At 35.4% G+C, this 12510-nt stretch overlaps 1 protein-coding gene across 1 annotated transcript in view; it reads left to right on the top strand.

Annotated features, from left to right (window-relative positions):
* Positions 1-12510, top strand: part of LOC124159365 (sushi, von Willebrand factor type A, EGF and pentraxin domain-containing protein 1) — an 89578-nt gene that overhangs the window by 64847 nt on the left and 12221 nt on the right. The window contains exon 9 of the mRNA XM_046535134.1: positions 4321-4497. Within this exon, the coding sequence (XP_046391090.1) occupies positions 4321-4497 (177 nt within the window). The remainder of the gene's footprint in view (positions 1-4320; positions 4498-12510) is intronic.

Below are 12510 nucleotides of genomic sequence, written 5' to 3'. Positions count from 1 at the left end.
CTATCTTTAATTTTTGCTGGATATATTTCTTTGGAAATTATGGTGCAGCATATTAAAATAGTTTTATTTTTACAAATTTTAATATTTGTGCCAGAATAAAAATACATGAAAACTCATGGTGATAAGACGTAATGAAACCCAGGAGCGCAGCTAGGAATTAAGGCTAGTGCCTTGTCTACACTACAGACTTAACTTAAGTGACTTCACTTAAATATAATCTTAAATGTGGTGCGGTAGCTACACTTGAGCTTTAAGTCGACTTCAGCACCGTGATTTTCTATATCGGGAAACAGTTATGTTGACAGATGAAGGCCTAGGAGAGCAATTAGTGATTCTTTGATTCAAGGCGACTATTATTTGAAATAAACTTCCAAACTCCGTGAATTAACCATTTTGGATTTAGAAGGTTAAAAGGAAAGACCGATTTCAGTTCCTGAGGGAACGCTACATGGCGAGAGGTGATGGAGCCAGAGGAATTTAGAATTACTAAGCGTGACTTCGTGGAATGACATATTCATTACGTAAACAAAAACACTTATTGCTAGTCAAATTTGACTGCTTTATTAAAACCATTGATGTTAAATTTCAGCCATTAATTCCTCCCACGTCCAATGAAATCGCCACATCTTATCTCCCTCGGCATCCCAAGGACTAAAATTAAAGCCCTATGCAATACTTTCAATAACAGTGTGTGGGAAGTTACTGAGTGCATTCGTTTACGTTATTTTCGATTATGACATCATGGAAAATAAACTGTTTTACCGGATCCTCTGCCGTCGTCTCATTGTCAGTCTTAAAATTCCTTAAAACGTTTCTACGTTTTATAAATCGAGTTTCACCGTGAGCAACAGACATAGCAATTAGTTTTCACGGAAATAAAACCAACAATAAGATGATAACCCCAACACTAGAAATTAACTAACGAAATAGAACGCTCAATAGCCACATCATAGAAAACAGCACAGCTTAGAACGAGATGGGTATTATGTGCCATTTACAACACTTGAAGAGCTTCAACCGTGCGGAAACAGTTGCCAACGCAATTTAAGTTGGGTTCTAAGATGACTTAAGTGGAGGTGTACTTAAGTGAAGCTGGTGACACCTACACTACCAACTTAAGTACAGAGCCAACTTAGGTAGTCACTTAAGTTACTAGTGTAGACCCGGCATAGGGGGGATTTCAGGCGCAACTAATACTGGGGGGGTTGGGGTATTGCATACCCGCTAGGGTAAGCGGGAGGTGCGGAGGCCTCCCGCCGGAAAAAGGTAAGATAAACGGTTCAACAAGGTGATTTTTCCGGCCTCCTGAGGGGTATTATATTAATACTCACATTATTCCATAGGCAATATTAATCCAATTAAGTAAAATAGATTTAACTTAAAGATAAATTTCTATGAGCTCTGCGGGGGGTTTTATCCCCAAACCCCCCCCCCTTGCTGCGCCACTGATGCAGCCTGTATCACCGCATCACCGTTAGGAAAGAGAGACGAAAAACGAGACAAGAAAAGATATGAGTGAGAGAGTAAGCCGTCTGAATCAATTTCAATTAAAATAAGATAGTGGGCCAGCATTTATATACTTAATGGGAGAAGGGGTCGCATCTTCAAGTAAGGTGCTTTTCATCATTGTAAGGCCTTATGCATCGATTATATGTGTTCGAAATCGTTCCAATTGGGTATGGACAAAAACATATTTCGTTCAGATGCCATCTTGAATGGTATCAAGGCATTCAAAGCTTGCAGTCCTGTCTGTAATAAACGCCGGAAATTGTGATCATAGAAGTCGTCCTTATGAATGTTTCTGAAAGTCATTGATTATTTTTTCGAGGTGGACATCATTATGGTTATTAAAAATAATCATTTTTGTTTATTTTTCTTAATAATTGGATTTCGTAAAGGTTGTGACACTTGTTTATGCGATATTATTGCTTCACGGGTTAATTGAAGTGCAACATTAACATCCCTCTTGTGGTAACATATATGCTACGATAGCATAACCCGTGTTTAAGCTCCTTAGAACACACGAGCCCGATCAACAGCCAGCCCGTTGCTACGTTTGACTTGCCCATAGCCAATAGTGTCATCGTCACATTTTTACGACTCAACCCTTAAACGATTAATGTAAGCACGCATGCGGAGTTATAACGTCGCACCTCGAGGAGCCTGTGATAATATGATTCTGAGCGATGTCTGGGTTGTTCATTTCTTCTCACTATTTCTCAGAAAATACTTGATAGTAAGCCATAATTTCAATCGCTTCGCCAATAGGGGGACATTTACGATTATCTTACTGAAATTATGATGTTATTCAAAAATATTACCATAGTTCTCTTCATTTTAAAAAGTTTTAGCACAATATAGAAAGAAAAAAAACAATAGAAATTATTAGTGCGATACATATATTTCTGTTTTATAATCACCTAAAATTAACTCTACAGACATTTAGGAACGTTTAGCGAGGAGATGAACTGCTGCCGTGATGGTGTGATACGTCAGCTACTTCTAATTCGTAGTAGGGGGAGTATATATCGCAGGATAAGCAATAGTAATTATTTCAATTCTGGGCCTATTCTACTAGCTAAAAAAACGTCCTTATTGTAATTATTGATTAATTTTTTGGTTCACGTAAAATAATAATGTAACCTATTGAGTAAGCATTTTATTTTTTTGGCTTGATTGGCAGAGAGGCAAAAAGCGATGCAAGTAGCAGAATTCACTCACGATTTCGCGTTAAAAACTGTGTGGAAAATTTAAAGTATTTTTTTAGTAACTTTGGTCACCAATTTAGTTTTCACGCCTTTGAAGTAGAGAATATCCTGATTCATTTAGTCGTAGTTCTTATTTTTGTATTAATTATGTATTTCAGACTTCAAAATTTATATTGAAATTGGAAAATCTATCCTCTGAAATTTTATGCGAAATGATGTTTATACGGTTGTATTGATGTTTTTATGCAGATATAAATAATGAAAAATTGATATTACTCCTTATTTTAGGTTTTTTTTAGTGAGTACGACTGGATTGCTGAACTCCAGAATTCGAAAAAACGTTGTTCCATTTACTCATTCAAACAAGTTCTCTCCCGATGGCCAGAATTATGAATTTTTCCGATCGCCTACAAGAAAAAATTATTGATGACTAGTTTTTAATTTTTATTAAAAGTTCAGGGAACTGACGGGACCTATTTTTATCTGGTATTACTTGCTTCGGTATTAATTTCGTGGAAAGAGGATTCAATTCATCATTCATCGGTAGAAATTTTGTCTAAAATGAACTGTCGACAAATGATCACAGCAATTTTCCCCTATAGACTGTAACGGTTATCTTTCTCCATACATCCCTTGAATATCAGCTATAGATGAATTAAGAATTTCACTTTGAGGCATAAGGATAACTCTATTGGTGATGCAGAGTAAATAAGCAAGAAATATCCTGAAATATCCTCATACAAGTTAAGTCCATTGCGGCAAGTTTAAAACCAGGTAGTAGATTCTGCAGGTGCTCAGATCAATAACTCTTTTGGGATGATAGACCGCCATAGCTGACAGACACCGACGAATAATCCATACAGTAACATGTAAATCAATTGATCTTTATTTCCCCACCTGAGGTGAAAACAGAGGATTGAGATAAATTACATGGTTTATTTAGATGCTGAGAAGGCTATGAGTAAGCCTTTTCAAACGTTTATCATTTTACTACGTGATTTTTTGTCCTTTTTATTCTGTACTTATCCAATTTGTGTGGGATTTAGAATTTTTATGGTACTTTACCAACTTAAATAGCACTTTGTGGAACTTCTCTTAAAATGGCCCAATAAATGTTTTATAAATGTGTTCTTTATTTTCATTCATAAGTTTTTTTAATTCCTGTAGTACGGATTCATAGATAGTAAATAAAAGAGCGTGAATTTAAAAGGAAATTTTAAATATTAAAGCTTTAAATGCGTACCGAAACCTAGAAATAAGCACAGTAAATCGTTTATTTGAATTTTATCAGAACTGTTTTTTCCCCGTAAATCAAGTGCATTCTTATCACAAAATATTTGCAATATTTGAACATTTTGGAAATTTTTGCTTAGAAACGTATGTTCTATTTATGGTAAATGATCAATTAATCCATCAAATTTCATGCGAATAAGGCATACTTAAATATTAATTGATAAAAAATTCATTTAATACAATAATCAAGGAAAAATACTTTATTTTTCTTCCTACTATCTCTGGCCAGTTGCGGTGAGGTATTTTTAAGGATGTGAAATTCACAATTAGATTACCCTTTCCATGTAACCATTTACCATCCATTTTCTCCATCTTTCAGCACCTCCATCGTGTGGTAGTCCAGATAAGGGGGAAAACACAACTATAGTCGGAGCGAACTTCAATGTGGGCTCAAACATCACCTACAAGTGTCCTACTGGCTACATGCTCTTAGGTGGAAGTTTTCGACAATGTGGCCCTACTGGATTTTGGTCCGGCGCAGCCCCCTCCTGCAAATGTAAGTCTCCAATTCGTCGTCTCATATTTCAGTGTTTTCTGTTATGGCAGTTTTAATTTGCATATAGTCATCAATCATTGTACCTATCAATCGCTCGAATCGGCGCCTCACATTACCATAATGCGTTCAAGTGTTTTCCTTTAAATAGTACTACGGTGGTCAAATAACCTAGGGATTCTCTCATTACTCGTTGACATGATTCCTCCTGATAAGTTGATGATTAACGCCCCAAAATAGCTGATCATTTATCTGTATTTATCTAGGGATATGTTTGTAGTAGCTGCCTCTCTTCGACATTTTAGCAGCATTTAAAAAAATAAATTTATCCCATCAATATAAGTTGTGTTACCCCCCAAATTTAGTTTTGCAATTGCCCAAACTTTTCAATGGTGCTCAATCCACCCTTAGTATGCACCCCCTCATAACCTATCGATAAAAATTGTGTTTTTCTCAAGGATAAGGATGAAAAAATAATTCATAAAAGTTTGAATTTAGCAATTCTGACGGAAAATTTTCAGAATTAGCAATGCGGAAGCATAACATAATGTTAGCTATATTCATATGATAGTTATATGAAATCTATTAAGTCATAAAAAGATAGCTACGCGACACATGTATAGGCTCTGTTTACGGTTTAATGGGATGATGAAATAGTTAATTTCAAATATAAAATAATCACAGAATATAACCATTAGCGCAATCTAGGATGTTGTTGGATAGTGCCCCGAACACTTATTACTTGCAGTTAATAGCTGTCCAGATTTTCCAATAATGAAATTAACTTCTACACACTGAGAAGAGCACAGCACACATAGCTGACGTTTATATTTACATTCTAAAGTTCCGTCTCAAGTCATTTTTCACAGTCCATGTCGCAAATCCATTTCACACGGCGCGAAAGGTCGAATCCGAAATTTTATTTATCCATGAGTGGTTGTGAAAGTAATTTGAGCAAAGTATATTTCCCGTTATATAATTCATACACACGTAAAAGCTTTTGCACAATTTGCTCTTTGGCTATAACCTATTACCTTCATGGAAGCGTTCGGTGAGCATAGAGATAGATTTTTCAAAAAAATTATCAAGTGAAGAGTAAGGAATTCATCCTTTTCAAATCACCTGATGGTTTTGTTTGACGGGTGCTAATCATTCGTTGGTGGGAATGTCAATTTCTTTCTGGTTTCACAGTTTTTTTTCTGTACTGTGAATGCGCTTAGATTTTAGATCACATCGAAAGTAAAATTATTCGATACATATCAGTACGTGGGAGAAATCAGTACTGCTTCCGTAATGGGCGAGGCAAAATCATGGCTGACGACCTTCAGGTGCGCTGAGGGGCCGGTTACCCACAAGAATGGCTGTTATGGCCTTGTTATATCAAGTCACGCGCGGCGATTACCTTCATTGCAATTTGAAAGGCCAGTCATTAGTCGTGCCATTTTTTTACATGCGCTAACCACATACGCATCATAATATGTTTGAATTACTCTATGATAATTAATATTATCTTGCTTCTTATTGAAACGAAAACGTGTACTAGTGACGCATCAACATAATAGCCAGGAAAACTGCTCCATATAGGATTTACGCTGTTCATATTCACCAACTGTTCATCACATTCAGGTAGAAAAACCAAACCACTACGGTATATGCTAGAAGTGGGACTACCTAGTCGGAAAGCTATATTATATAATTATTTTCAATAATTTTTGAAACTAAATTTTCAATGTTTTTTAAAATTAATTATGTCATCACTGTAATGTAAATCGTGAACAAGGCCTATATATATGTCAGTATATTAAGTGTTGGGATCAGGAAGTGAATTTCTATACCCTTAATGGTTTTATCCAGTAAATGACTGGTGTAAAATTTTTAAATTAAGTAAAGAACACTTCAATCAACTCACATCGCGAAGTTTAAACTTACTTAAAGTTATTAATAAACTGGTGTTGGAAGAGTATGTACCTTCTTCAATTAGCACTGTGGTACAAGAAGTTATTAGTTTCTAAAATTTATAAGAGATTATTGTCCATATTGGTATTGATTATTTCGTGAAGACATTCATTCATTAAGTCCACCTTGCTCTCACCTTATTAAAATAATTAGTAGATTATTAGACATTCATGCAAGTGGCATAGCGCAGTGAAATACGGAGTAGCAGTTTAAAAATTTAAGGAAAATTTAACTTTAATCATTAATATTCTAAAAGTAAGCCGTGAAGACCGATGAAGTGGGCGATTGACCGTTTTAAGTCCCAGTGGGCGCCAGTCAATTGGGCGCCGATGTATTAGGATGGTAGTTGATTTCTTTGATTATTATGAGATTTTTGGTTCACTTTGTATCATAAAATAGACATTATATACTGCTGCGCTTATGAATGGTTCGTCCAAATTCTTAGCCTCACTAACCGAGTTATTATATTATAATATTGCTTTTATGTCAATGACCCACATTAAACATAGCTCATGGTATTTAATTGAATTCGGTGAGGATACCAATGGTTTATCAGAGACTTTGAGATAGATTTTCGAGGGAGAGTTTTTTTCTGTGGATGAAAGCTTCTCGGGTTTCCAACCGGGTCAGGGTCTGCATGGTGTAGGCCGACGTTTCGTTGGGAGACTTTCCCAACATCCTCAGGGCTGATGATGCCGATGTCGCGGTGTTTCGATATTTATATTATTCGAGTTTTTTTTGTTTGAATGCGTTCATGGGGTATATGGCCTGCCTTAAAAGAGGCCATAATATTCGTATTCTGTCGTACTCACCTTATTATGCCGCTAAATAATGATTAATTTGATTTAATTATTTTGCCTTCAATATTTTCGTGCTTTTTTAATATCGAAATTATGTTTTTGGATATATGTTTCAATAGCAAAATTCATTATCAGAAACAACAGAGAACTTCTATATAAAAGAAGCCTATGCACAATCGATCGGTTGATTTCGAAATAATACGCAGTCAACGAAGGATAATTAATAGTTAGACAGTTAACGAAGGATAAAAAATTCTTGAATTCTTTTTGGATAATTTTCAATCAAACTTTACCACAACGGGAATTTGTGGCATAAAAATAAATTAATATACAATTTTGAAAATGACAGCCTCTTTTTTATTAATTTTACAAATAAGTGTAAAGTTTTAAAACACGAAAATGCGTTTAAAAGTTTTAGTAAATGGGTCAGTGTAATATTTCACTACTCTTGTCATCTGAGTTGATCATAGGCTAGGGAGACTTCGATACAGATCAAGTAAAATATTATGAAAGTTAATAAAACAGGGAATTTAAGGCTTAAAGAGATTAAGTATCGATAATATGCGTGTCAACTTTTCAAGCTAAGAAGGAACGGTACATGCAAGGAGTAAATAACCTTGAGAAACTGCCCGGAAAACAGGATCAGACTGGATTGGGCTTCGGGATTCAGATTTTATTATCTGAGAGCAAACATTTTAAAGGAGATGATCATGGATGAACGTAAGGATAATCTTCGAACGAGTTTCTATATTAAGTGTTGAGATAGGGAGTGAATTTCTATACCCTGAAGGGTTCTATTAGTTACTATTCGTTTACTGACCCGTGTAAAAGTTTTTAATTAAACAAAGAACACTGATTCAAATTGTCATTGTACAATAGAATAAAAAAGTGCAATGGAATAATTATTTGACTTATTAAGTAATCTTTTACAGTAAATACTTTAAAAGAATTTTCTTTTTATTCAGGATGATTTTATCAGATCCAGTTTTAAAAGCGTGAATAAGTTTCAATTATCTACGTTCGAACTAAAGTTATTACCATAATCGGCTTATATACCTCATGAATGATTTACTAAAAGATATCGTATCATTCTAAAATCAAGTTACAATTTAAAAAGGTCAGGAATCAGTCAAAATTTTCTAAAAATAAATAAATATCATAATTTGGAAAAACTGTAAATGAATTAGTTATGAAAGAGTGGATTGATTTCCACTGCATAACTATTCTTAAATGAAATTATGTGTGTTTGCTCGTTATGAAATCGTGGTTAACTTTCGCTGTTTAACCATCCGCATAATAATTGATCTCTCGCAACCAATTAATCATTAGAAAGTTTTTTTTCTTCATTATTGTTTAACGGTGGATAAATTCACGTGCCCAAAGCTGTCCCATGAAAGCGTGTTCTTAGATACAGCAGAAATAAAAAATGAAAGAGCATGAATGTTTGACGAAAAGAGTCTATTAGAAAATTCTAAACATCGTACCGAATCTAATCGACCTGAAATAGATTTGATAGACGATCTAAAGAATTATATCGTGAATTATTTTTCTATAATTGATCGCGCTTACGTGAAAATTATGTATGGTATCTTACTGGTTGATAGGTGATGAGAGATGAAGCCCATGATTTTAATTTAAATTAATGAGAATAGTGCAATTATCATTAATAACAATAATTTCGCTGTCTCACCTATTTGGATACAATAAATATGAAATATCAAGTCCGTTATACCTATCTAAGAAAATTCATAGTCTAATTGCTCTTTTCCGAAACAAGTTTCCCTATATCAATCAACTAAGAATACCTGCTATGCATTGCTTACGTCTTAGCTGTATGGAATTTCGTTGAGGAATATTTGGAACTGTTTCTGAACCAAGAAAACGATAGCTGTGTAAAGAAAGTTACGGAATGTGCTCACCTCAAACCCTCGCATCCTACCGCACTATACTCATGAGCACGAATTTTCATTTATGAATTATTGAGCTGATTAAATTTTTAAATTAAATTTAGCTAACCGATATAGGGGATCCAGCGCGTAATAATTATGCACCAGCCAAATGCTGGAAAGTCGTTATGGGGTTTCATTGAAATGCTTTTACAAAAATGTAATTGCCAAGATAAATTAACTTTCAGAAAGGAGTCAATTAAAAGTACATAACTTTCAGATTACTTTGGAAAATTGCCGCGAACTTAACAAAATAGCACCACTCATATCATTTAGTCCGCTACCCTAAATGGATTTTCTCCGTGCTTAGTCAATGAGAGAGCGAAATTCTCTTTGCCTTTTAAATTACAGTTTTTAATGTTGACACCGCATGTAAGTGATGTCATGTGTAAAGGATACATTGGTGGACTCTCCTTTGTCGGATATCTGCGGTTACCGTATTGCTAAAGCACTTGATAAGACCTTAATCATAAGTACCATAGACCCTCTTTTATTCCCCAAAACCGTTTCTTTGTACTTGGGGAAATTAGATTTGAAATTTATTCTCATATACCTTGACATGGTTACATTTGCTTAATCGCAAAAATAATTATTTTTTAAAATCAATTCATATCCCATTATTTTCAACACTTTTTCAGCCACACAGTCTTCAATTCGTTAATTGTGTCGCTTTGAAACTCAAATAAAAAACGGTCATTGGCCGACTTCATCAGTCATGAATGACAAAATTATTACTAAAGTAACTCTTATATTTTTGCGATTACGCAAACGTAACGATGAATCAAGGTATATGAGAATAGATTACAAATCTAGTTGCCACAATTACGAAGAAACGGTTTTGGGGATAATTAACCCAGAGGGAATCGTAACCGGTAATTCGATATCTTTTTATCGATTACTGGCCATCAGTGTTCATACTATTACGTAGTGTGACAGTGAAGTCACGTTCCATGATAATAGGTATCCAACCGAAAAATATATCCTATGAGACATCATTACGACCACATGCGGTGTTCAAGTCATTAATTTTCTCTCTAACATTCTAGGACGGAGCCGGAGAAACTGTAGCACACTTGCTAAAGTGGAACGCGAGATGATTTCTCACGAGTTATGAGTTTTTAAATATTTATTCGTGCTCGAGTGCGTCTTTGAATTTTTTTAGAGATCTTGTCTCAAGACTGGATCATGTAGATTTAGCCTACTATTAATGCGCGAGTATTTTCATTCCATTATTTTCAACAATTTTTCAGTCACAAAGTCTTAAATTTGTTACAATTTTGTTACCTTTTATTTTTTTCTGAATAATACTTTTTCATGTGATTATAGGTGATTAAATGATATTAATATAATAATCAAATCAAATTTCATATCGTTTATGTCCTAATCAAATGATTTTTTAAATTCTGATTTGTTTCTTCAAATATTTAGATTTCGTACTAAGGAAATGTTTTACTCAAGATATTCATTTTAAATCGCTGCTCTTGAAGGCTCCATTCCATGCATTTACTTTCTTCACTTGATCCTCTCTTTTCTATTTCTTTGTGGTATTTGAAAGCTCGAATTAAAAATCTTTTCAATGAAATGATTTGTCGCTATATCCGCTTCAATGGAGTCTACTTTACCAAGAGAGTTTTTAATTAAGTAATTCACTCTTGACTCCTTATTTCTATGTTGTACAAAAAGGAGTATTAGTTGAATAATGCTCACATGAGTTATACATCATCTTTTAGAGATCTTTGCGTAGAGAGGCAAATATATTTTCTGTTTCGGGATATTTAGAAACCCATTGAATTCAATTTATTGAAATATTTTCACCTCCAGGAAATCGCTTTTGTAGTCACCGTAGCTAACCATTAGTTATGCCCGTCTATAGATGCCAAAGAATGGCAAAAAGCTTAAAATATGGTAGTATTTGTAATCTTTAACATAAAATTCGAATCTTTTTTTGAAGTCGGAGTGCCACGAAGTAGGTTTTCATTGCCTCCAGCACCGCGCGAACGTCATGGTCTTTTCAGCGTGCCCTATAAAAAAGGTCTTTTCCTTTGCTCAATTACGACCCGAAAAAATATCCTGTGAACTGGGAATGGTGGGTTGCGGTGTTCCAGGGGTAGGGATACGTCGCGTCTCTACGTATAGATGTTCTAATTTTTACTTAGGCTTCGACGACATTATTCACTGTTGATGTGGTAAAACTTATTTTCAAGTTGCCAATATTTATCGTAGACTTTGTTGAAACGTCATAAGAAAAGTAATAAATAATCGCCTTGTCAGCGAGGTTATTTAATTTAGAATCTCATTGATTCCATGACGATCCTACCTCGTCAGAATAATATTTTTCTTCTGAAAGAGTCATTTAAATATGCTCAGTATTTACGGAGGAAAAAGATTGTCTGATGTTGATATATATTCTCTCATACTATTGGCACTCAATACCATTGCTGCAGGGAATCCGCGTTTGGCCTCATATCACGGTTACGCGGTCGGAGTGTCGTCCTTGATGGACCGTAACGGCTCGCAACTACCAGATCAGGATTGATCTTTAAAAAAAATTGCCAATTGAACTGAAAAGCCTTGAGAGGAATAAAAGCCTCGCAGACCCCGTATTTAGTTGGATTTACAGTCTTCGAAAACTCTTTTCAACTTTCAATTGTCAATGGACTAGATGCCTTTCATTCAGTGAGAACACGGATGAGGTCGGTGCATCGTTTCTCTCCTCAAAGGGAACTCACCTTCATCATCAGAGTTGGATGTGGAAAGCTCGTTCATTCGTCTTTGACGGAGTTTCGTGCCGTTAAACTTGGCCTTTTTTTGCAAGAGGCTCGAGGAGAATTACCGTCTTGGTGCGGGCGTCGATTTAGAAGCCATTGATGGTTTCTTCAATCTCAGGCGACCGTCGGCTCCGGAACAGCTTTTTTCTAACCCTTCCACCTATGATATCTGCCTCGGGTTCTAAAGTGGTTATTTTTTTCGGGTGGGGCGGGCGGCGATGGTTCTTTTGGGCAAAACTTCCGAGGAGAATGGGTGGCGGGAGTGTGAGTATAAATGCTGGACCACTCGGCAAGATTCTTTCCCTCCTCTCTGGAACTCAAGGCTACTTTAGGGTCCTGCTTTTCAAGGTCATACCTAACTTCGCGCGGGATTCCCCTCAAATGAGAGAGGGAAGCTCTGATATCTATTTATCGCGCAAAAATGAAACGATGTAGCCGATGGAAATTCGGTATATTTTATTCATACAAGCTCCACGTAAAACGTCGAAAACCGCAAAGAAATTGATGATAGTATTGCCAGGCAAAAGTACTGACGGAAAGGCGGGA

This window comes from Ischnura elegans, chromosome 1, assembly GCF_921293095.1.
Source record: "Ischnura elegans chromosome 1, ioIscEleg1.1, whole genome shotgun sequence".
Taxonomy (NCBI): domain Eukaryota; kingdom Metazoa; phylum Arthropoda; class Insecta; order Odonata; family Coenagrionidae; genus Ischnura; species Ischnura elegans.
The sequence above is the reverse complement of the archived record's forward strand: the minus strand, read 5'-3'. Positions and strand labels throughout refer to the sequence as shown.